This window comes from Trifolium pratense, linkage group LG1 (assembly GCF_020283565.1).
Source record: "Trifolium pratense cultivar HEN17-A07 linkage group LG1, ARS_RC_1.1, whole genome shotgun sequence".
NCBI classification, from domain to species: Eukaryota; Viridiplantae; Streptophyta; class Magnoliopsida; order Fabales; family Fabaceae; genus Trifolium; species Trifolium pratense.
In genome coordinates, this window is record NC_060059.1 from 8,921,252 (window position 1) to 8,944,014 (window position 22,763).

General features: G+C 32.8%; 4 protein-coding genes across 5 annotated transcripts; 2 read left to right on the forward strand and 2 right to left on the reverse strand.

The window, feature by feature from the left end:
- The first annotated feature begins 5,225 nt into the window (after nucleotides 1-5,225).
- LOC123887825 (BTB/POZ domain-containing protein At5g03250-like) lies at nucleotides 5,226-8,342 on the forward strand. The gene is made up of 5 exons (XM_045936904.1): nucleotides 5,226-5,284; nucleotides 5,725-5,794; nucleotides 6,279-6,287; nucleotides 6,437-7,636; nucleotides 7,827-8,342. Exons 1-5 carry the CDS (start codon nucleotides 5,226-5,228, stop codon nucleotides 8,340-8,342), a joined length of 1,854 nt encoding a protein of 617 aa, XP_045792860.1.
- A 661-nt stretch (nucleotides 8,343-9,003) lies between these two features.
- LOC123919552 (transcription factor STKL2-like) lies at nucleotides 9,004-10,260 on the reverse strand. Its single transcript, XM_045971504.1, has one exon. It carries the CDS (start codon nucleotides 10,191-10,193, stop codon nucleotides 9,351-9,353), a length of 843 nt encoding a protein of 280 aa, XP_045827460.1. The 5' UTR covers nucleotides 10,194-10,260; the 3' UTR covers nucleotides 9,004-9,350.
- A 1,120-nt stretch (nucleotides 10,261-11,380) lies between these two features.
- On the forward strand, nucleotides 11,381-14,154 carry LOC123919561. Of its 2 annotated transcripts, none has more exons than XM_045971514.1 (4): nucleotides 11,381-11,533; nucleotides 11,844-12,058; nucleotides 13,567-13,693; nucleotides 13,770-14,154. In XM_045971514.1, the coding sequence occupies exons 2-4, from the start codon at nucleotides 11,892-11,894 to the stop codon at nucleotides 13,845-13,847; spliced, it is 372 nt and encodes a 123-aa protein (XP_045827470.1). In that variant the 5' UTR covers nucleotides 11,381-11,533; nucleotides 11,844-11,891; the 3' UTR covers nucleotides 13,848-14,154. The 2 variants fall into 2 exon arrangements, with proteins under 2 accessions (XP_045827470.1, XP_045827476.1); XM_045971520.1 differs by lacking the exon at nucleotides 11,381-11,533 and adding an exon at nucleotides 11,564-11,690.
- A 1,337-nt stretch (nucleotides 14,155-15,491) lies between these two features.
- Nucleotides 15,492-19,839, reverse strand: LOC123919578 (E3 ubiquitin-protein ligase WAV3-like). The gene is made up of 2 exons (XM_045971529.1): nucleotides 19,010-19,839; nucleotides 15,492-17,867 (listed from the first exon to the last, which is right to left on the reverse strand). Exons 1-2 carry the CDS (start codon nucleotides 19,241-19,243, stop codon nucleotides 15,933-15,935), a joined length of 2,169 nt encoding a protein of 722 aa, XP_045827485.1. The 5' UTR covers nucleotides 19,244-19,839; the 3' UTR covers nucleotides 15,492-15,932.
- Between the last annotated feature and the right edge of the window lie 2,924 nt (nucleotides 19,840-22,763).

Here is a 22,763-nt window from a genome sequence, read left to right on the forward strand (position 1 = left end):
TTTTCTGTTACTCTATTCTCACCTCCCATTTTTTCTAATTGGAATTTCTAAGATACTTAACACTTCTATGAGTGGTCCATGGTGAATCAGTGTTAAAAATATATTCAAAATATTCACGACGATATAATTTGTTGTTCGGAAGTAAAAGTAAATATAAGTATTCTAATTTTTACGATTGAAATAATAACTTAATTGATACATGTTTGTTTAAAACAATAGAAAATAAACATGTATTGAATTGACGTCAAATATGTCATTGTTTTAACTTTTAACCGTAAAAATGAGGAGTCGTGTTTTTCAATGTTAAAGAGTATTTTCGACGGTCATTAGTATTTCTAATAATTTTAATAATTTTCATCTATCTAGAAAAATTATTAAATTAGTTTTTTTTTTAATAAAAAAATAATAAATTTATTTTTATTTTAAAAATTTTAATTTTTTTTTAATTTAACCTTTTTTTCAAAAAAAAATTATTAGAAAAAAATTAATTTTTTTTAACTATTCAAAAAAATAATAATCTTTTTGGTTCGAATAGTCTTCATTTCTAATCTTTTCGTTTGAATGGTGTAATAAAGTTCTTCATGCTTAAACTTTGTTGAACTATCTTGGACTAAACGTATAAATATAGAATGATTCAAAGTAGAATTATAAAATGGGAGGGTGTGAGTTCAATGAAACAGCTAATCTTTTATTTTTTTTAATGTGATTTTTTCTGTGATCTTTGGAGAGGTGTTGTAAAGTGGCTGAGAATTGATACCAATTATTTTATTGATATTCGTTTACATGCTCTTCAACTTGGTAGTAGTTATTTGTTTAAAAAGGAGACACGTAAATGCTTGTTGGCAATTTGGACAACATGTTGTTGGCTTCTTGGGAAAGAAAAAGAATAACAGGTTTTTCTCTCAGAAAGTTTTATTGATTGAGTTTATTCTAGTTAAAGTTAAGATTCTCGTTTGGTGGTCGTTGAAGATTAAGAAAAAATGTTTCATGTATGATTTAAATGTGTGGTGGTTCAATCCTTTATCCAGTTTAGGGATTATAACTACTTGATTCATTTTCTACGTTTCTTATACTTGTTAAACAATTAGCTGCACTGGTGTGTGTTTTCTGCGTTTCTTATAATTAATATTTTTATAATAGATGGTATAATTATTATTATTTTTATAAGAGGTGGTTGTGGTATAATTATTTATTTAGTGGTATAATCACTTGAGCCCAATGTCCAAAAGTGGTCTCTCTAAAGTGACATAGAAAAAAAATAAGCCCAAGCTCATAACAAAATATATACAACAATCTGTGTCATATTATCATCTAAAGAATACAAGCCGCCGTCAACTTCTTCATTCTTAATTTCATATTCTTCTACCTGTGCGTGCTCTATTTTGCTGAGAGGTAATGCTTTGATTTTTATCTTTATTTTTCCTTTTTTCTTGTGACTGTGTCTGAGGAGTGGTTCATCGGTGCAACACTATTTTTTCAGTGGGTGCATAGTACACAAAATACAGTATAGTATATACAAAATTTCAAAATTCAGGGTGTGCAGCTGCACCCCTCAACTGTGAGTGGCTCCGCCCCGGTTGGAGGTGGTGTCGAAGAGATTAGCAAAAGTTACAAATCAAAAGTAAAAACATAAGCTAACACATATTTTGAAACAACTATAAGCTTAAGGCACATATTTGGGTTTTCGACTATAGAACAAGATCCCTACACTTAGCAGTAACAACCAACAACAAATAATAATCGTTTTTACGTGGTTGCTAAAGTTGCTAAAGTTGTGGTAAAAACGACGCCCTTTGCACAACTTTAGCAACCACCTTTTCCATTCGGTCGACAGACGGTATCCACCAAGAAGACTTACGTTGGCTACGATCACACGTTAGGGATGACTTATTCTAATAGGATTTAAATGTTTTTTTTTTAATCATCAAAATTTTATTAAATAAGCTAATGCCCAAAGAGCAAAGCTGCAGAAACAACAAAAAGCTGCCTGCTAAGAACAATCACAAAGAAAAAGCCCAACAAAACAAAGAAAGCTAAAATAAAGGGGGAAAAAATGGGAGACAATAAAATCAAAACAAAGAGGGGGCTGAATCATCTATCTAAACATAACAAAGGCTCCCTTTGCCACTCATGAAGAAGGCACATAGTTGCTGGTTTCACACGACTCAGCCACCACTTTCAGGATCGCAGCTTAATCTCATCCATAACATATGCTACCTGTGTCATACCATTAGCAAAAAAACTGAATTTCGCATAGTCCAAATTGACCAAACCACCGCCGACCAAATCATCGTCAAACCTTGTTTCTTGGATTTTTTGCCCACCATTCCCTAAAGCAATAATAAGATGGAGAAGAGATTATGCTGAAGAATAGTAGGATTTAAATGCTTGATATCCTATCGCATCCCACGTTTTGGAACAACACAACCAAGTGTTGGTTTTTGTGTGCAGTCCATAGCATGGATATTCCGCCCAAAGAATTCAAGGTGTTCACACAGCCATTGTGTTTTTGCAAATAATATTAGTCGTAAATTCCAGCTGAGTCTTGTTGAAACATACAACACCAACATCGTGTTATTATTATTATTATTATTATTTGAAATAAATAGTATTTTTAGAATAAAGAGAATCTCAAATATTTGGACCATATAATCCCCTCATTTCTCATAATCTCTTGTTTTATACCATTCATTTACTAATACTACTACTTATAATTATTTTTTAGGCCCTAATTTTTATGAGACCCTATGTTATAGTCCATGTGGCACATGCATAAAAACGCATCTCGTGCTCATCAATAAACCTTTTGAATAATAAAACATAGTATGGTTATTATAGGAATGTAGGGCTCTTTTGGCTATTAACAGCAACTTAGTAGTGTTCATGTTCTAGAAAATATGTTCTTAGACTACTTACGATGGTTGGGATTAAATCCCAAAAGAGGAGTTGAAATGTTGCAATGGTTGGTTTAATTTTGGGGTTGAATTAGTTGGAGGAGAGAGGGGTTGAAAAAATTCAACCGGTTGAACGAGAGAAAAGTGAGAAAGTGGGTTGAATGAGAGAGAGTGGGAAAGTGAGAAAGTGAATGAGACATGTGACGCGAGCTGATAAGCCTCCTCTAGCAAGAGTGGTGCACTTGCTTAAGAGGGGAGTGAGTCTTGATTTTCTGATTTTTTTTTTTAAAATGTATATACATGTGTCATATTTTGATTGACTGTGTATACTTTTATTTATTCTAATACTTTTAGGACAATTATTGCATAGCATATTTTTTTCAATTTTTTTTTTAATACCAAAATTCATAATTTTTAAAACTTTATAAATAGAGGTATGGTTTGATATACTTTCAACATAAAAAAAAAAACTCATTTTTACACTTCTTTCTCTAGTTTTTCCTTGGTTATTTCATATATCGAGTGATTTGTATTGGGTGTTTTACTAATTCTATTTCGCGTGTAACAATTTTTACCATAATCGAGTTGTTTTTGCGTATCTTAATTTAGTTAATAATAATAAATTATTGTCATTTTTAGTTGATAAATTAAGGAAGAATAATAATTTTAAATATATAAGAATAAAAATATTCATTATTTAAAAAACTATAAATAATAATAATTATTATACAAAATTAAATAATTAAATAATATAAATAAAGAATAAAGAATGTGGGGTATATAAAAGTAAGTTGGAAGAGAGAGTATTTGGTTTAAACTAAACCATTGTAGGAGAAAAAGTTGAATAATAGTTTAATTATTATGCGGAAGAAAGAGAAAATGATGTGGAGTATTGAGAAGTAAAAAAGTTATGATTTAAACTTTGAACCATTGTTGATAGTCTTAGTAGTGATTTTTATCAAGTCCATGTATGCATTCTAGATGCCTCAATAACAATGTTACGTTCTAGACTATATATGCTATGATATAAATTGACATGGTTTATTTAATTAAACAAAACACAAACTATGAACTACCTTTAGAAATATAATTTTTTGTTTGACCAAAAAGAGCATCTTGGCCGTGCTTCATTTTGAAGGAAAGGAACCCATGCAATTCCAAATTTCATTTAGGTTATGTTTGGATTGGTGGTACAAAATGGAATGGAGCAGAATGAAGCATAATGGAATGGAGTGGAATGGAGCGGAATGGAGTAAAGATATCATTCCATTGTTTGGATATATTTTATAAATATTCATTCCATTGCATACACCCCAATTTGGAGGGGAAAGAAAATTAGAAGATTGAATGGTATGGGATGGAATGGGTTCCATTGTGTTCCATTCCACTCCATTTATTTTTTACAAATCCAAACAATGGAACTTAGTTAGTTACCACTCCATTTCATTCCATTCCATCCTTTACCATCAATCCAAACATAGCCTTAGTCGGAAGTCGATGTTGAAACAGTTGTCAAGAAAACACAATCACTTTTAACGGCGCAAGACTTTCTCATAACCTCTCCAATAATTTCCCTTTGTCAGCCCCAAGTGAAAATGAGAAGAAAAAAAATTATTGGAAAGATAATTATACACTGAGTTAACAATAAACATACCTCTTTAACTTGGAGAACAAACTCATGCATTGTCAAGATGATTGAGTTGAGCATGGCAACACATGGACTTGACAACACCCCCATCTCATATCTAGCCGAATATTTTTTTAAACACCCAAAGTTGATAATTAATTATTGATGTTAATATTTTTCTCCTTCATCATAACTTGAATCCAAATCTTTTTACATTTAATATTTTTAATCTTTAGCTCAATTCCAGCTATTATTCATGATTATATTTAGCCTTTGTTTGTAGTCCAAACCCACTTGGGGAGATTAAAAACAAACTAATGTAGTAACTCATTAGTATCTTATTTTTGTATTAATAAAAAGTGTTAACTTTTTTTTAACTAAAACAATTATTAATTAAAGTACGTGAAAGGAAATTGTGGTAACAAACTTGAATGAAGAATCATTCTACATTACAATAACAGAACTGCCACATGTAAATATAACAATTGCAACCTATTCTTCTTCCTAGATTTACCCTCCTTTAGACTCGGGATACTTATTCATGTGTCTCATTCACACAACTCAAAATCTTGCATCTGAGTTTTGAGACAAAAAATCTCATAAGACAATAACACCATTTTGCAACATTTTTTGTCACTACCATTTTTTTTACATTTTAAGACACACTTTGTTGTTTGATGTTTTGATTTAATTTAGTAACAGACATGGCTTGCATGAAACTTGGATCCAAGACAGAAATATTTTACCTCTATGGCCAAAGTTGGTTAGTTTTTTTTTCTTTCTAATTGCTATCATAACATGTTGCTTTTTCATCCTTTACTTTGATGAAATGCCGTGATTTTATTTAAACTCTATAGCGTAGTTTTGTTAAAATCACGGTAACTGTATGATGGAATCGACACTGAAGCAGATAGAATTAAACATGGTGTTACCGTGATTTTGCCAAACTAATCGTTTATCCAAATATACGCTGAGCGAATATTGGTGATTGAAGAGTCTTTCAATTCTAGTGCATGCTAGATCTCTACCATGAAAAATAATAATGAAATGATGTATTCTATATGTTGGTAAATTAAATTCACAATCTGATAATTATGAAATAATATTATTACATTACTATTCTATACAAAATTTACCATCTTTTATGAGTGAAATATAATTATGTTGTATGATCATTAACAGTGTTGTCTGTTAAATCTCCAGGCTATGCTCTACCGGACTTCCAAGCGACGTCATTATTGAAATTGGTGACACGTCCTTCCATCTCCACAAGGTATTATATGTTTCAATAACTCACGCAAGACGTTAAATGCATATTTGAATTGACAGTGAGTATAAAAAAAAATTGCAGTAATAAATTTTAACAAAAGTTATATTTTGAAGCTTCAACAAAAACAAAACCATAAAATGATTGTGATTTCGTCAAACTCGCCATAATTCCAAACTTTCTCTTCAACAAATTTTCTTAAACTTTAGGAGTCCTAGTTTTCATGATTCCTATTATTGAAAATTTTGCTACTAACTTATTTTCTCAAAGTTTTTGAAAATAGAGAAACAAATCTCAATACAAGCTCCTAAAAGGAAATATAGATATATTTGACACCTAGGAAGGTTTCTCATAATCGTAAAGTTTTAACAAAAGTACCACCGACACGTTAACACGTTAAAACGAAAGTGTGTCTCGTGTTCGGCACTAACACAATTCCAATGCATAAAGTTACATTCAATTACTTTCATTTTTTTCAAATTACTATCAGAGTCAACAGGTAAGTGTCTAGTTTCCGTGTCTATGCTTCAGCATAATATCAATAGCATATCGCGCTTATATGCTTTGTCCCTGCTTGTTATTGTCCTTACTTGCCGTATATGTTGCATTTTTCGTTAATCCCTTTCATTTCTTGTGTATTATTACCAGTTTCCACTAATATCAAGAAGTAAAGAGCTAGAACGTTTCATGAAAGATTTACCAAGTGACACTGAGAAGTCAATTTTGGAACTTCACGATCTACCAGGAGGAGCCAAAGCCTTTCTACTTATTGCTAGGTTCTGTTATGGTGTCAAAATGGAACTAACTTCATCAAATGTAGTTCCTCTAAGATGTGCAGCTGAGTATCTACAAATGAGTGAAGACTATGGAGAAGGAAACCTAATCATACAAACTGAAAATTTCCTTAACCACATATTTGGTTACTGGACAGACACTCTTAAAGCTCTCAAAACATGTGAAGAGGTTTTACCTTTAGCTGAAGAGCTTCACATAACTTCAAGATGCATACATTCTTTGGTGATAAAAGCTGCAGATCCAACTTTGGCTATTTTACCTCTCTCTGTTCAAAATTCTGTTCAAAGTCCAGAGGATTCAGAAATGTGGAATGGAATATCTACGAGTTTAACATCAAAAGAAACTGGTGAAGATTGGTGGTTTGAAGATGTTTCTTCACTTAGTTTACCTTTGTACAAAAGATTCATGCAAGGTACTATTGCAAGACACGTGAAACCGAGGAGAATTTCTGGTTCACTTGTTTACTATGCTAGAAAAAACATACCTTCGTTGTCAAGTTATCAAAATGGAAACTCGTCAAAATCAAATATTTCTGAAGCTGATCAAAGGATTCTGATAGAAGAAATTGTTGACTTGCTTCCAAATGAAAAGGGTATAACACCAACAAAGTTTTTGCTTAGGTGTTTGAGAACAGCAATGGCTTTATATGCTAGCTCTTCTTGCTGTGCAAGTTTGGAGAAAAGAATTGGTTTTCAATTAGATGAAGCTGATCTTGAAGATCTTCTGATTCCAAATATTGGCTACTCAATGGAGACAATTCATGATGTTGATTGTGTTCAAAGAATGCTTGATCATTTTATGATTGTTGATCATGATGATGTTGATTCTACATGTAATGATATTGTTGTTGAGGAAGAGAGACGCATAGTTGCAAATTGTCAACGTGCAACTCCAATGACAAAAGTTGCTGATTTGATGGATAGTTATTTAGCTGAAGTAGCACCTGATGTTAACTTGAAGTTGCCAAAGTTTCAGTCACTTGCTGCTGTTATTCCTGATTATGCTAGGACCTTGGATGATGGTATTTACCGTGCAATTGATATCTACCTCAAGGTACACAAAATAAGCATTTCATTTACTTACTTTCTCTACATGCTTAATAGTTAGTTAATATCTTGCAACTAAGATCTCTACAACCCGTTTTATTGTGTAGTTGGCCATAAACCGTTAGATTAAGAGAACTCTTAATTTAATGGTCTACGGCCGTTGCTCTAAAATCTAACCGTTCTATTATGAATTCCAGAGCCATGCATGGATGACAGAATCTGAGAAGGAACAAATCTGCAGGCTGATGAATTGCCAGAAACTCTCGTTAGAAGCAAGCACACACGCAGCTCAAAATGAGAGGCTACCACTTCGTGTTGTTGTCCAAGTTTTGTTCTTCGAACAACTCAAGCTCCGCACATCTGTTGCGGGTTGGTTCTTTGCTTCTGACAGTCTTGAAAACCCAACAAACATGAGTGGAAACCTTGCTCTAATAAGAAACGATGGAAACACAACACATAATAACCCTGTTGTAGCTTTTGATCACATGAAAGAGAAGGTTGCTGAGCTTGAGAAAGAGTGTTTGAGCATGAAACAAGATTTGGAGAAAATGATGAAGTCCAAAGGAAGTTGGAATATGCTCTTAAAGAAATTGGGGTGTAGGTTAATTCCTAGGCCTTCTAATCCTAAGGTTTCAAAGCTATGCAGGAAATCCAAAATAGCACCAGCTTCAGCAACTGAGTTGGAAGAAAATGCTGTGGTAGTTAACTCATGAAAGACTCGTAGGAATTTTTTAAATGCTTTTTTTTATTTATTTTGAATTCTAAGTTTTATTTGGCTATTTTATCCGAGTAATAATGTAACTAAATAATCAATAGTTGCTTGTTTTATGCTACTTGGATTATGTTAGAATTGTGATGCAGTTCAAGATCATGTTTTTGTTTGGCATCATGTATGGAGATGTTACATTTTTGCCTCTAATATTTACAACTAGCCAGACAAATTTCCATGCTTACAAGCCAATTTGGCTCAAGGCGTTTAATTATATATCTATGATCATAGTAAAATGCCTCATGATCAAGGTATAGTATGAAACTAGGAGCAAATGTGCAACCAAGATTGCTGTAACCCGCTTTTGGTAAGTTCTACCATGCTAATAATTTTAAGCAACTTAACATATTTCTACTCTAAATGGCACAACCAACTAAGATCTTACAATGGATAGAGATATGTATCATGAAAGTATTTTCTCAAAAGACCTAAGAATTGCGACATGCTTCACACTTAAAAAAGCAGGGAATGAGTATCCTCCTAACTTAATATTATCCTTGAAAGGTAAATTTTCAGCAACTACAAAAACATCCACATTCTTAAGTTCATATCAAACAAAAGTTGTTCACAAACTCCATAGATAATAACACTCAACACAAACACAATGAGCATCATGATAGTTGGAATAACACAAATAATAAAAGTTCAACCAACAATCAAGTTTCATATTTTGAGCCGATGTTTGAGGTCTCTATAACAAGATTTTCCAAACATACCGATACTACAACAATACTACAACAATATTACAACCATAAGAACATCATTCACAACATGTGCATTGCATATGTTCAGCAACATAATCTAATTAAAACATCACTAATAATAGTAGTTATCACTTATCATATCGAAAACAAAGTAACTACAAATCTAAGACAAATCGACAATAAAGTACCAAATTAGATTAGATTTACCAGCAATCAACTTCTAAATGCTTCCGATCTACGAGGATCCATCATCCTTCTAATTCATTCAAGATCAATCTAGCATGATCTTTAACTAACTCAGCACGCATCACTAACACTTCCATTTCCCGAACTTTCAACTTCTTCCACCTTGTTTCCAACTCTTCCCTCTTTTCTTCCCCAAGCAACTCCATCCCCCTCTTCAACATATTCAAACCCATACACGTTTCATCAAAATCAAAACTTTCACTCAAATTAACATGACCCATTTTACCACTACTTTCCCCTTTTGCAGATTCTTCCTTAGCAGGTTTCTTAGCAACAATTTTCTTCTTGGGTTGTTGTTTTTCTTTTTCTTCAACTATTTTCAAAGACTTCTTTTTGGGTTGTTTTTCTTTTTCTTCAACTTTTTTCTCTTGACCCCAATATTTCTGAGAAAGTTCAAAAGCTTCTTTCTCATAAGAGCTAGAAAAAGTAAGATCTTTTTCATTGTTTTGACAATACTTGTCAAATTTCAGCTTCAAAACTCGAACTTTTTCTCTGAGCTTCCTCACTGTAGTTTTGATGCTAAGTGAATCCTTCAATGACTCATGAAAAGCTTTGAAGTCTTTGTCTGGGTCGTTTCCAGTTTGAGATTTGAAATCTAGAAGAGCTTTGAGAATAAGGATTACATCATTTTGGGAGAAAGCGATATGAGATTTGGAGGATTTAGCGGCAGCAGCAGCGGCGGCGATAGGTGTTGGCTTCTTGGAACGGTTAGGACGGGAGGGGTTAGAAGGAGGAGGAGGTGGTTGAGAAGGGGGTTCAGGTTTTGAAGGAGGGGGTGTTGGTAGTGTTTTTGCATGAGGGGTTTGTGATGAAGGTTGACGAGAAGAGTGAGTTTTCTTTGCCATGGATGGAGAGATTTGAAGGGTAGCTAGATTCAGAGAAATGAAATCCAGTTGTGAACAAGGTTGAAGAACAGAACAGTGACTTTTGACATTTCTTAAGCAATCGTGTCATTACGTGAAACCGCCATGTGTCTAACTTTTAATTAATTTGTTTTTTTAGATAATGAAAAATTCTTTTTAAATTCAAAGACAAAAATGAAAGAGCTCTTTTTGTAAAGTTTAGTTCTCTAGAAATAAAGTGAGAGGAAATAAAATTATGCAAATGAATATATGAATTTAGACTAATTTTAGTTCAAGTTCACGTGTTGGTTTGCGTAATTATTTTTACCGATTAAGCTAGAATTTATGGATAAATTTTAATTTATGTATCCAATATATATATATATAATATAGACTATGATTAACTCAACTTTTTTTTTCCCTACATGACTAATCTCAACTTTTAGATTCTTAATTTAGATTATGAAATTCAAATTAGAAGATGATTCTAAAGATTTTGATAATTTAGACTATGAAATTCAAATTAGAATATGATTATGATTAATCTTATTTTAAAATTCGTAATTTAGACTATGAAATTCAAATTGTAAGATGACTATGACCAATTTCATTATAAAATTCTTAATTTAGACTGTGGAATTTAAATTAGATGATGAATCGATGATTATGACTAATCTCCTTTTAAAATTCTTAATTTAGAATGTGAAATTTAAATTAGAAGATCACTATGATTAATCTCATTTTAAAATTCTTAATTTAGACCGTGAAATTCAAGTTAGAAGATGACTATAACTAGTCTCATTCTAAAATTCTTAATTTAGATTGTGAAATTCAAATTAGAAGATGATTATGACTAATCTCATTCTAAAATTCTTAATTTAGACCCCTAAAATTCAAATTAGAATATTATGACTAATCTCATTCTAAAATTCTTACTTTAGACCGTGGGATTTTAATTAGAAGATGATTATGATTAATCTCGTCAAATAATAAGTTGAATGGTTAATCTCAATTTCTATATATTTAATTTAGACTATAAAATTTAAATCAAAAGATAATTATCATTAATCTCATTCCAAAATTCATAATTTAGACCATGAAATTCAAATTAAAACATAATTAATATTATTCTTAATGATTTTTTTTACAATATTTTTAATACTTTTGACATTTCTTGTATCTATCAAAAATATAAAATAAATAAAAAATAGTTAAAAGAAGCAAATATTTTTGCCAAATACTACGAAGAAGAAACATTCTCCGACCGTCCCTTCCGTCTCGCCTGCAAAATCCCTACACTTCTCAGACCACCACACAATCTCTCTGCATAATTTACTTGCTGGGTACTCTTCATTTTTCTTTTTCTTTTTTGATTTTGCAGAAAAAATAAATTAATCTAATAGGAATCAATCAATTTTGTTTCTTCTCTAATAATCAGTGATCAAAGCGAGAATAATCTGTAGTAAATACACCTAACCTAATCTGATCGTGATTAAGAAGGTTTGTTCTGTTTAATTATATTTCAGAGTTGTAAAAACAGCTACTATTTTACTCTATCCATTTGTCTTGCACGTTACATGTTTGATAAAATGTGTCTGTGAAATGGTGAATGGTGATAGTATTTTAATGAATTTCATGATCTTACTCTATCAGGTACCTTCACTAATTCTGTAGTTGAAAGAAACTACTCTTTTGTGATCAATGACTACACTTCAGAGTCAGGCAGGAAAAGAAAATTCTACAGTTGTAAAATCAGCTTCATCTTTCAAAAGATGGGGCAGAAAAGGCCCTTTTCTTAGATATGGTCTTCCCATGATATCTCTTACTGTTTTTGGTGCTCTTGGTCTTGGCCATCTTTTACAAGGCAGGTTAGTTTATGCCTTTTCATCACACTTACTATGTGTTGTCACTCAATTGATACTTTTATTTTGCTGATTACTAGTTTTGAAGCTTATGTTATATGATAGGAGATTCACTTATGTTTTTGCGAATTCATGTTCCGGCACCTCTAAAGTGAGGATCAACCGATGAATAAATAAGTGGTTGTGAGTTGTGAGATTACATGTACATGCATAATTTGATCATCATATGTGTTGTGTTGAGATATCAATCTTTAGAGCAACTCTATCGCTTTGTCCTTAAATACCAAGAACACATAAGAACCGTTTTAGTTTTTGTGCTGCATTGGAGTAGTGTGTAGTGGATGGCACCATGGAGAACTGTTTGGAAGAGTTTGTTCTTATCTGAAAAGTAGGCCCATATCAGTTCTTATTTGAACTTACTGTTGAAGTAAAATATGGTCTATGTTCCTAATTGCGACATGGCTCGATTTGACCCACTTAAATTTATTATAGAATGCTAGGAACCCGATAATTGAAATTCAAAGAAATAGACAATTTTATTAAGAAATAAGACGGTGCATGATAAATGGAATTGTAAGAGTTTATGAAAAAGTTATATAGGAGTTACAATGTCAAGGAAACATAAGAGTGTACACAATGTATAGAGAAAAAAAAATTGAGTTTTGTAGAGATGACACATAAACAGAAGAGTTTTGTAGAAGTGACGCATAAGCAAAAATAAGCACAGAATACAAGTATAGATAGGAGAGAACCTCTCCTCAAGGGTTTCCCCTTCATAATAGAGAATATTCTATTTATAATAGAGAATATTCAAAGACGCGACCTTTGTGTTCTTCAATTTATACACACTCTCCATGTCCATTTTTCTACTGCACTCTCACGAGTTTCCAAGGCACTCACTATCGATCCGACATCTCAAACCAATTGTCAAGAACCCAATTATTGAATTTCAAAGAATAAAAAATAAGTTTAATGGTTGGAGATGTTCTTATCCTCTTCACTTTACTATTATCTAATATAGAAGAGCTAAATTCATGAAGAAAACACTAATTACATGCAATATATGGCAAACAAATTGTGTGAATGAATGATAAATGTGTAAATATATTTACTTCAATTCCCTGTTTTGTTATTTATTTTCATAGTTGCTTTGGGAATTGATCAAATAGGCAGATTGAATAGCAATTACAATAAAAGGGCCAAAGCTCAGCCCAAATATCATGGAGTTTTGTTTTATCTTGTTATTGAGCATGCAAGTTTAAATTATTGTACATTCAGTTTGTTAATGAGTCAATGGTTAATCTAAGCTCATATGAGTGCGTTAGGAGGGGACATAGTCTGACTTGGCTTGTGAAATGTGAATGACCTTTTTTTACTTTAGTGTTACAGGATTTATGTAGAGTAAGTTTTATTAGTACTTTTTTTGGCCAAATCCTTCATTTTTATCTTGTTTTACACTTTTACTCCATCATTATTCTAAAGTAAGATGCATCTGTGACTCTGCATCTGCCCAGCAAGGACATTGCAAGGGTAAAAGATGATCAAGAATGGGAAATAATTGAAGCAAGAAAAGCACTGTCTAGAACAGGACCAGTAAATGCATACAAGCCAAAGAAAATTTCATTGGAGGATGAGCTAAAGGTTTGTCTTCCCTTTCATTAGCAACTTAACGTAATCAGCATGATACATTATTTAAATTTCATCTGGTGTTGGATAGGATTTGCAACAAAAGGTGGACATTAATGAATATGAGTTCAAGAAAATTCCAAAACCAAATGAAGACAGGCGAGTATAGACTGGAGCCCTGGACTTGAAAACCTTGTCAAAAATCTCAAATACTGAGCTCAAATCAATTCTTAAGAAGTTATGAGCCAGTTCATCTTGCAGATGAAGTTATTGTTGTGTGCATCTTCAGTGTTTTGACTTTTGAATATGTGACTCTGACGTTATAGGTGAGGTAGTTGAGATAAATTGTCTCTATGTCTGTGGAATTTTGGGTATCTAGGATTTTTAAGTACTACTGTAATGTGAACAGCAAAAGGTACTAGTACATGTTTGGTTCTACTTTAATAATGGTGAAAAAACGAGTAAATGTTTGTTCACTTTCTTGTCATGTTTTGGTTTGTCTTTTTACCCTTCTTGCAGTGATTCACATTGACTGTCATAACAATAAATAACAATAGCGTAATGCTAAGGGTGCCACTTTTGCAGTCAGAACTACACGCATGGTTCATTTCAGTGTTGTGTCAAGTAACATTTCTGGTAGTATTATTCGAAATTTTAATTGAAACAGTGTTTTTGCTGAGTGTTGTGTGTGTAAAATGAACAGTTGTTTCTGTTGGCTGGTTGGTAGATGGGGAAGTGATGATTAATTCATTTACATTTACCATTAGAATACAATTAATTTTTAATCATCCTCCCCTAATACTAGTTTAGCAAATTACTCAATACAGTATTCAACAATTTATCAGTGAAAGCATAAACTATTTGGAGCTGCTTTGATAAGACATATCTAAGTCTACCATACCATAAATAAATGGCAGTCAAAGATGAAATCCTTTAAAAGAACAAGAACCCACAAATGCCAGAAATGAGTAAAAGAGAATGGACCACGCTAACACAGAGGGGTTCCCTTCCCTTCCTGGATTGGTCTTCTGTGACTTGTTCACGTGTGACTCACTTAATGAGTGCAGTGCAGAATATCAGTCACATGTGACTTGCATAATTTCCCTAATTAACATACAAGCTATGAACCTATATATAGATTATGACCACTGAGGACCTGTAAACAAAGTATTTGTTTCGAAAATTTATATTGTAAAGAAAGTTTTTCTGTATTCAATATGAGTAATTTTATGAAGTCAAAACTAGTAGTATGATCTTGCACTAATTTTAACTCATTTTGAATTAAATCAATAACTTATCACATTTTAATCTACTACCATTTGTGGAAACATGGTAGTTTGCCTCTCTGTGTCATATCAACTCTACAAACTGTAGTTTCATATTCTTGAACATTTCACGTCTATCAATCACAGTTTAGGTAAAAAGTGTTGTCTTTTTAGAGGGAGGTGAAGTCATGTTGCTTGTCTACAAATATAAGTTTCATATATTATCATAGAGAATGTGCAATGGTCCATGAATTTTAATATATGATCATTGTCTACAGTACTAGTAGTAGAGAAGTTACAGGTTGCTACATTAATTTTGAAACATCAAGTATGATCATTGAGAATGTGCAATGGTCCATGAATTTTAGTCCATGATAGATCAATGCACACATCTATGATCATTGGTATCACAATAAATATGCCAAATTCACGGTCGATTACCGTGATTCTGACATATTCATCCTAATATCAAACATACAAGAGAGTTTGATGGAAAACCTTGAAACTCAAGCATTTGCTGAATCAAAACACAAAATACTAAAAATAACTTGTTAAAGAATTGAAAACATATATTATACTGAAGAGATCATCCCAACCATTTGCACAATTACAAACTTTATACCCCAGGTGTCCCAGAATTAATAACAAAAAAAGAAGCATTCTTCTTTATGTACACCACCTCCCAAAAAAACAACATATTCAGAGAAGTGAAGACAGAAGAAAAACCTTAAACCCCTCAAAATAGAAGAAACATAATGTAGTAAATTCCTATCTACTCCACTTTTCTCCATTGGTTGTAACCCCCTCCACCCTTTCCTCACCTTTTATTCATTTATACATATATTAAAGAACAAAATCACAGCTCAAAGTAATCTGTTTATCTCATCCGTTTACCGTTACCGTCCTTCCCCAAGTATTTTATACGCAAAAAAGAGAAAACCATTCTGCAAAGGTAATTTGAAGATGATTTTCACAAAATCCCTGTTGGATTACCTTGGGCTTGGTTGTGATCTGTATGATAAAAGTGGCTGGAGAAGCCTCTGACCTGATGGACTACCTAGTAACATGGCTTGAGATCGAGTAAGCATCTCAACCATCGATGGTGTCTGATACGCTTGAACAAGACTTGAACTATCGGTTGAATCGCCTCTTGCAGTTGCTCTTTGCCATGAGTGTGAACTCAAACCGGAGAGTATATAGGCTCTCCCAGATGCTTCGTACACATGCCTACTTGCCATCCGCTCTTGCATTTCCTTGAGTTCAGCATCCAATGCAACACAAAGGCGGTCGTGAGATTTAGCCGATACAGTCTCTGAAAGCATCTTCCGACAGTTTTCAAGGATTAATACTGCTCCAGTGAGGTCTCCTCGTTCAGCTGATGTCCTTGCCTGTGCCATTGCCTCAGCTGCTTGGAGCCTGTTGCGTTGTCTATCCACTTCAAGAGACATTATAACCTGCTCGGCTATTTTGGGCCTCTCAATCTTTACTTCATCGCTTTCAATTGTTGCTGTTTCTTGCGTCAAGGGATCCTTGTAAACACATTTGACCTTTATTAATGATGTTTCATTGCCAGACGTAGCTGGAACATTAACCGTAACAAGAAAATCCCTCTCCTCATCAGCATACAAGTCACCAACGTCGAGAAATCCTTTGCGTCCATCAGCCATCAAACGACTTGGGTAACTTCCGGCTTTAAGTGAAACAAGACCAAGATCTGGGTGCACACACTCAATTGCCACTTGCAACTCTTGAATAACAACACTAAGCAGTCCTCCAATACACTGTGCAAATGCATCCTGTAACACAGCTTCAGTTTCAATGAATGAAAATGTGCCACCAGAGATCTCTGAAATCGAATGCATTGATGAAGCATCATGGTCTGCACCAAATCCAAAAGCATGTACAGGAATTTGAAATCCGGAATTATCGCGACCGCTGATGGAAGTAGGAAGAAGCAAATGGTAATTTGGTTGAGGTTGGACATTTACAGAGCCGCCGACAGTGTAATTATCCTGCCCATCTGACAAAAGAATAATACTCGCAACTGGATTCTTTTCTTTTCGATCTTCCATTATCTTAGCACCTTTTCTCAGCCCTTCGGCAATATTGGTACCACCATTTGCAACCAAAGAATTAACAGCTTGCAATGCCTGTTGCCGTCCAGAATCAGTCATCTTACACAGTGGAAAGAGGCGGCGAGCTGTGGAAGAGAAAGCGATGACAGAAAGCCGGTCATTAGTGCCTAGGTTCTGTATAACAAATCCCATAGCCCTTTTTAGTAGTGCAAGCTTAGTTCCCGCCATGCTACCACTGACGTCAAGCACCGTGACCAAGTCAACCGGGGCACGTGCAGAATGCGAAATCTGCGTCAAGCTAGCCTGGTTTCTGCTAAGGTTTTGTCTGTTGGCAGAAGATGCTGCTGCAGCAGTCGCTTTGAGATGAACCAAAACTGTGAAGTTAGAATAAGTATTGGACCTTGGTGCGGAAGACACTTCCGGGTATGTTTTAATCTCCATTGCTCGAACAGCATCGGTAGTACTTCTCTCGGAAATTGCATGTTGGTGATTTAAGGATTCGTCATCATCAAATATGCCTGGCTCAGAAGCCTGATAAAGTGGCACAATATGCCGCCTATTCAAATCTCGGCGAGGATGAGGTAAAGGTAGGCGGTGGACCACAGCCATCAAAGCGTCGTTTTGGGGCCAATTTATTGGACTTGGTGTTACTCTTCCTGGGATAGGAGTCAAAGAGGAACCCGACAAGGGTATTTCCTTCCACTTTGCTCGGCACACTGGACATACTTGGTTCCCGTGTTTCACATTTGAAGCAATGCAGTGGAAATGGAACGAATGTGAACATTCTGCAGTGAATATAGCTTGGCCGGATCCTTGCTTCATTTTGGCTAAGCATATTGCGCAGGTTTGCTGAACAGTTGAAAAACAAAAGCGTTAGAACATATACTCAAGTGCAAATTATTTTACAGTTTTTCTATAAGTGCTAAACATGGTGAGATTAGCATGATGGTAAAACATCTTAATCCTATTGTCTAGTTGCATAATTTGAATAGTATTCAACAAATCAGTTCTATCTTAGTCCTCAAAATCTATTAATATCATTTGACTAAATAAACAAGCCAACTAATGTATCATACCAATATCATAATTGCTTATTATAATTAAAAATTAAAAATAAATAAACATCGACCAGTCAATAGAAAGGAAAAGGAGAAACAAATCTTATCAACAAATATGTGGGATTAAAGCATGATGGAAACAATAATATCAACAAGTCAAATTAAAATCACCATCAATGGCCTAAAATAAACTTCAAAATTGTGACACAATTTCTATATATTTATTGTTGGAAAAGTCAAGAAAGCAAGCTCTATCAGCAACTACCTAGTCCTAACACAATCCAAAGAGACAAAGGAAACAAAATCATTAGATAAAATTAAAATAGTAAAACAGTGATTTTTTTTGTCCTTGAAAACAACTCCACTTCCAACTCAGTCCCTGATTTGAAGAAGACACTCCTTAAATATAAACAACAAATGGTTCAAACTAATTAAAAATATAATCTAAGTTAATTGAAGGAGATTTTAGGAATAATATTTGTTCAAAACAGTTTATATTATTCTAGACCACCAAACACAAGGGAAATTCAAAATCATTTCATATTACTCCCAAACAAAGTCAAATAATTGTGTTAAAAAAAAAAGTCAAATAATTTAACAACTAAATCACACAATAATTACAAACTAGGAACCAAATTCCACATGGGGTACATTTTCAAGCGCCACAATAACAGTTTAATCACAATTATTAAACTATTGCAATAGAAGAAAAACAAGAATATTAACTATTTTATGCTAAACAAAATTCACAAAAAATATCTTTTTATGGTAACAAATTTTAAGCACAAACACAGTAATGTTTTCTATTTTGAACATTCATAAAACTTGAAGATTCTAGCAAATAAACAAAGCAAACTAAAAACAGAAGCATCTTTAACAATCTTTAACAATAAAAACAAACTAAAAAGTGGATAGACACAACAAAACACAAACCTTTGAAGATTTGCTACTAATACTTTTGGAGAGTCTCAAACCATGAAAAGATGAAACCGGAGTAGTTGGCCGGGAAGAACCCTTCTCATAGTTCGCCGGTGAGAGAAGAGCAGCATCAGACAGCCTCTCAGAAACCACCGTAGAAGGTGGAAAATCATCATCTAATGTTCTAGGAACAAACATGCAAAGATTAAGACCAAGAGCAACCTTTGCTTTCTTCCATTTACTTCCCATTTTGTTGTTTTCAAAGATCTCAACGACCCAGAAAGTAAAACCCTCTTAAGAAAGCTCCAAATAGAAAACCCAGATCTCAAATGATGAAAAGTTTCGAGCTTTGCAAAGAGAAGTTGGAATTAGATAGAGAGAGAAGAAATGGGGTTTTATGAAAAGTAGTAACAAAACACGAAAATCGAGGTAGAGATACAGAGTTTTATTTTTTTTTTCAACTTATGAAAATGGTTGTTGTTGTTGAGTTGAGAAAAGAACAGAACATTATTAGTAGATGTAAATTGTTTTTGTTGACATTGTTGTTGTTTGGTTTTTGGCGGCCATGGACTTAGACAATGGTTTGTGTTTATGTTTTTGAGTGAGAAGGATTTTGACCTGTTATTTTTGGGGTGTTTTTTTAAGACTAATAAAGAGAGGGTAAAAGTTAAGTATAAAAATGATTTTGAAAAATGAATGAATAAAAAAAGCACGTTTTGGTTGAATGGGAAGAAAAGTAAGGTGCTTTATTATCCTCTTTATTACTTGTATCATATCATCTTGTCTGCATTTCCTTTTCTTTTTAATTTTTTTTTAGAGAGGGTTGTACAATGTATTTGTTTGCTACTCTTTGTTTACCCAAAAATAAATTAGGTCTTTTCTATAGATTATTCTTAAAAGAGTAGTGGATAGTTTATTAAACAAATTTATAAGTAAATTAAAAGATTAATTTGTATGTAACATATAAATTTTTCTATGTAGTTTGTTAATAGTTGGATAAATAGACTCAATTCTTTTAAAGATAATGTTTCATCAAAAGATTATTTATGTCAATAGTATGACCGATTAAAAATAATGAATAAACTAGTTTATAAAATACTAATTTATTTTTGTCCGAAAAAAAAAAATGAATTTATAGTAGGTAAAATGACTGATAATTTATACTAATAAATAAACTAACCGATTGAATTTATAGTATTCAGTCAATTTAACACTTTTTTTTATGGTTTTAATTGATAATATCCAATTTTAAGCTTATAACTTATAAGTTTATACAATAAAAGAATATTTGTTTGGTAACATTTTTTCTCTCACAAATTTATAGTTTATTTTATTAGCTTATAGTTTATCATATTTTCTTTCAATTTTACTTCAATCATCTTACTTTAAAAAAATATGGAGTACGTTAGCTTAATCAACTTCAAAGGTGGATAAGAGATAAAATCTCATGAAGAGAGAGGTTGAAGATGAATGATAGAAGTAAACTAATTGCAAATCATGTTGACAATATGAGTTGAATTTGGTTTTGGAATGACATTAGTTAGGTGCATTTTCGTGACTATTTAACAACCAAATAAAATACTTCATAACTCAGAATTAAAACAATACATTTCATATTCCAAGATTACATAAAATAAAACCTTTACAGAATAACTACGATGATCTTTAATGAATCTGTCACAAGCCAATTGACCACAGACGTAGAAGTCATCAATGTTAACTTTGCAAAACCAGTAAGAGTTTTATGCATTAAGTGTTGCGTCTATATATATTATCATCTCAAGATGCAAAAGTACAATTTATATTCTTCTCAATATGTCATATTAACCACCTTAGAAGTAATTTGGTTACCAACTTTAGTTTTGTAGAGAGGACTAGATAGCCTAATTTGACACACCGGGGAAAGTAGGCTAATTGTGTTGCTAGCTCGAGTGATGGCTAAAGAATTTAGCACGATTGTCTTTAGCGATGACCTGATTTTAGTATTCTTGAACATCATCACTATCTCGAAGCATATGCGTGATGATTTTCAAGTTGAGACTGACACGTGTGACACATATTATTGTTTGTCATTTGTTAATGAGCTCTTGTTACATTTGCAAACAAGGAACCATGAGCCAACTTTTAGAAGATCGTTCAATTCTGAGTCAATCCTTATCAATTCCGAGTCATGGGAACCATGAGCTCTTGTTACATTTGCAAGATTTCAATCCACTATATATATGTGTGTGTGTGATATACTATGTCAATATTTTTGGTAAACTAAAGGTATTTTTCGCGCGCAATCGCATAGACTAATAACTGTGATTCATTTAAGGGGTTGACATCTCCCAACAAATATTTCTCCATACGCACCGACCAATCAACCAGGAATCGAACCTATGACCAAATGATTAAGGAGCTCAAGCATATACCACTTATGTTACACTATGTTGGTATATACTATGTCAATTTAGATAAATGACTTTTTTTCAAAAAAAAAAATTGGGTTACTCTTTTTTTTTTTTGAAGGATTTTTTTGGGTTACCTATTTCTTCTTTTTATAGAATGACTTATCGAGTTGTTTCGTTGTGACCCAATTTTTAATTCAGCCATTGTGTAGAACAACACTGAGTAAATACTTTAGGCATATATTTTAATGTGTGTGTATACTTTATGATTATTTTTTTTTTGGTACCATTACCCGGAATGAAATAAGCTTAAGCCACCCCAATATATATTATCATAAGGTCTGAAATCTAATGTAATGTCGTGATATTACTTTTTAGGCTGGCCAGAATCAAACCTGATCGATGAAAATTTCTCTTCAATTATTGCAATCTCTAGTCTAAAGTCAATTATCCTTTTAAGCCCTTTTGTAAAAGGGTAAATAAGTAATATAAGTGGTGTTTTTATAATACGTCTCTCTCTTCCTTTTCACTAATTAGTGGTAGCTGAAATGGAATAATATTGATCAAGTTGTTTAGTGGAACAGTGTATTACTAGTAAGTGGCAACATGCCATAATCTCTTTTTTCTACAAACCATAATCACTTTTTACAAGCCATGATTATAAAAATTTAATCATAGAAGAGTTTAATTAACACTTATTGGATGTGTGTGTATGAAATATGAATGACTTGGTTCCATGAACTGGCATGGCCCTAATATGCATGATGATGGATTATTGTTTATGGCATGAGTCAAAATGGTTGGATTTATGTTAGTAATGATTAAATCACGAAAATGAAATTTTATAAGAAGATGATGATGATAAGTATGCGACACACGTGCACATCATCACAAAGTGGTACCCATGTATGTCAACCCTGTTGACATTAGTGCCTGCCAGCCGTAGATCTCATCACATGATTTTGGATTTTTACCTTTACTTTCCATTAATTAATCAAAGGAGAATGTTAACTTGTGCCCTTAAGGCACATGTTAAGGAAGCAAAAATAGAAATTATTAAATGCTAATTTGTGCATTTTAATTTTTGAAGCATTAAATTTCTTGTATCATTAAATGTTGAATTTCTATTTTGGTATATCTTAACATGTGCCCTTAGGGCACATGTTAACAAGACCCTTAATCAAATTACTACTACTACTACTCTACTTACTTAGCTTCTCGCTTTCAAATTAACAATTCCTTTTCCATTTTACGATATATAAAGCGATAAATAATGTTGATAAATTCAAGTTTAATTCATAAAAAATGTTAAAATTATTAGACTAAACGTTAAGATTTGGGTCTGAACTATAAATCATTTACTTGTGTGAGAATTTATA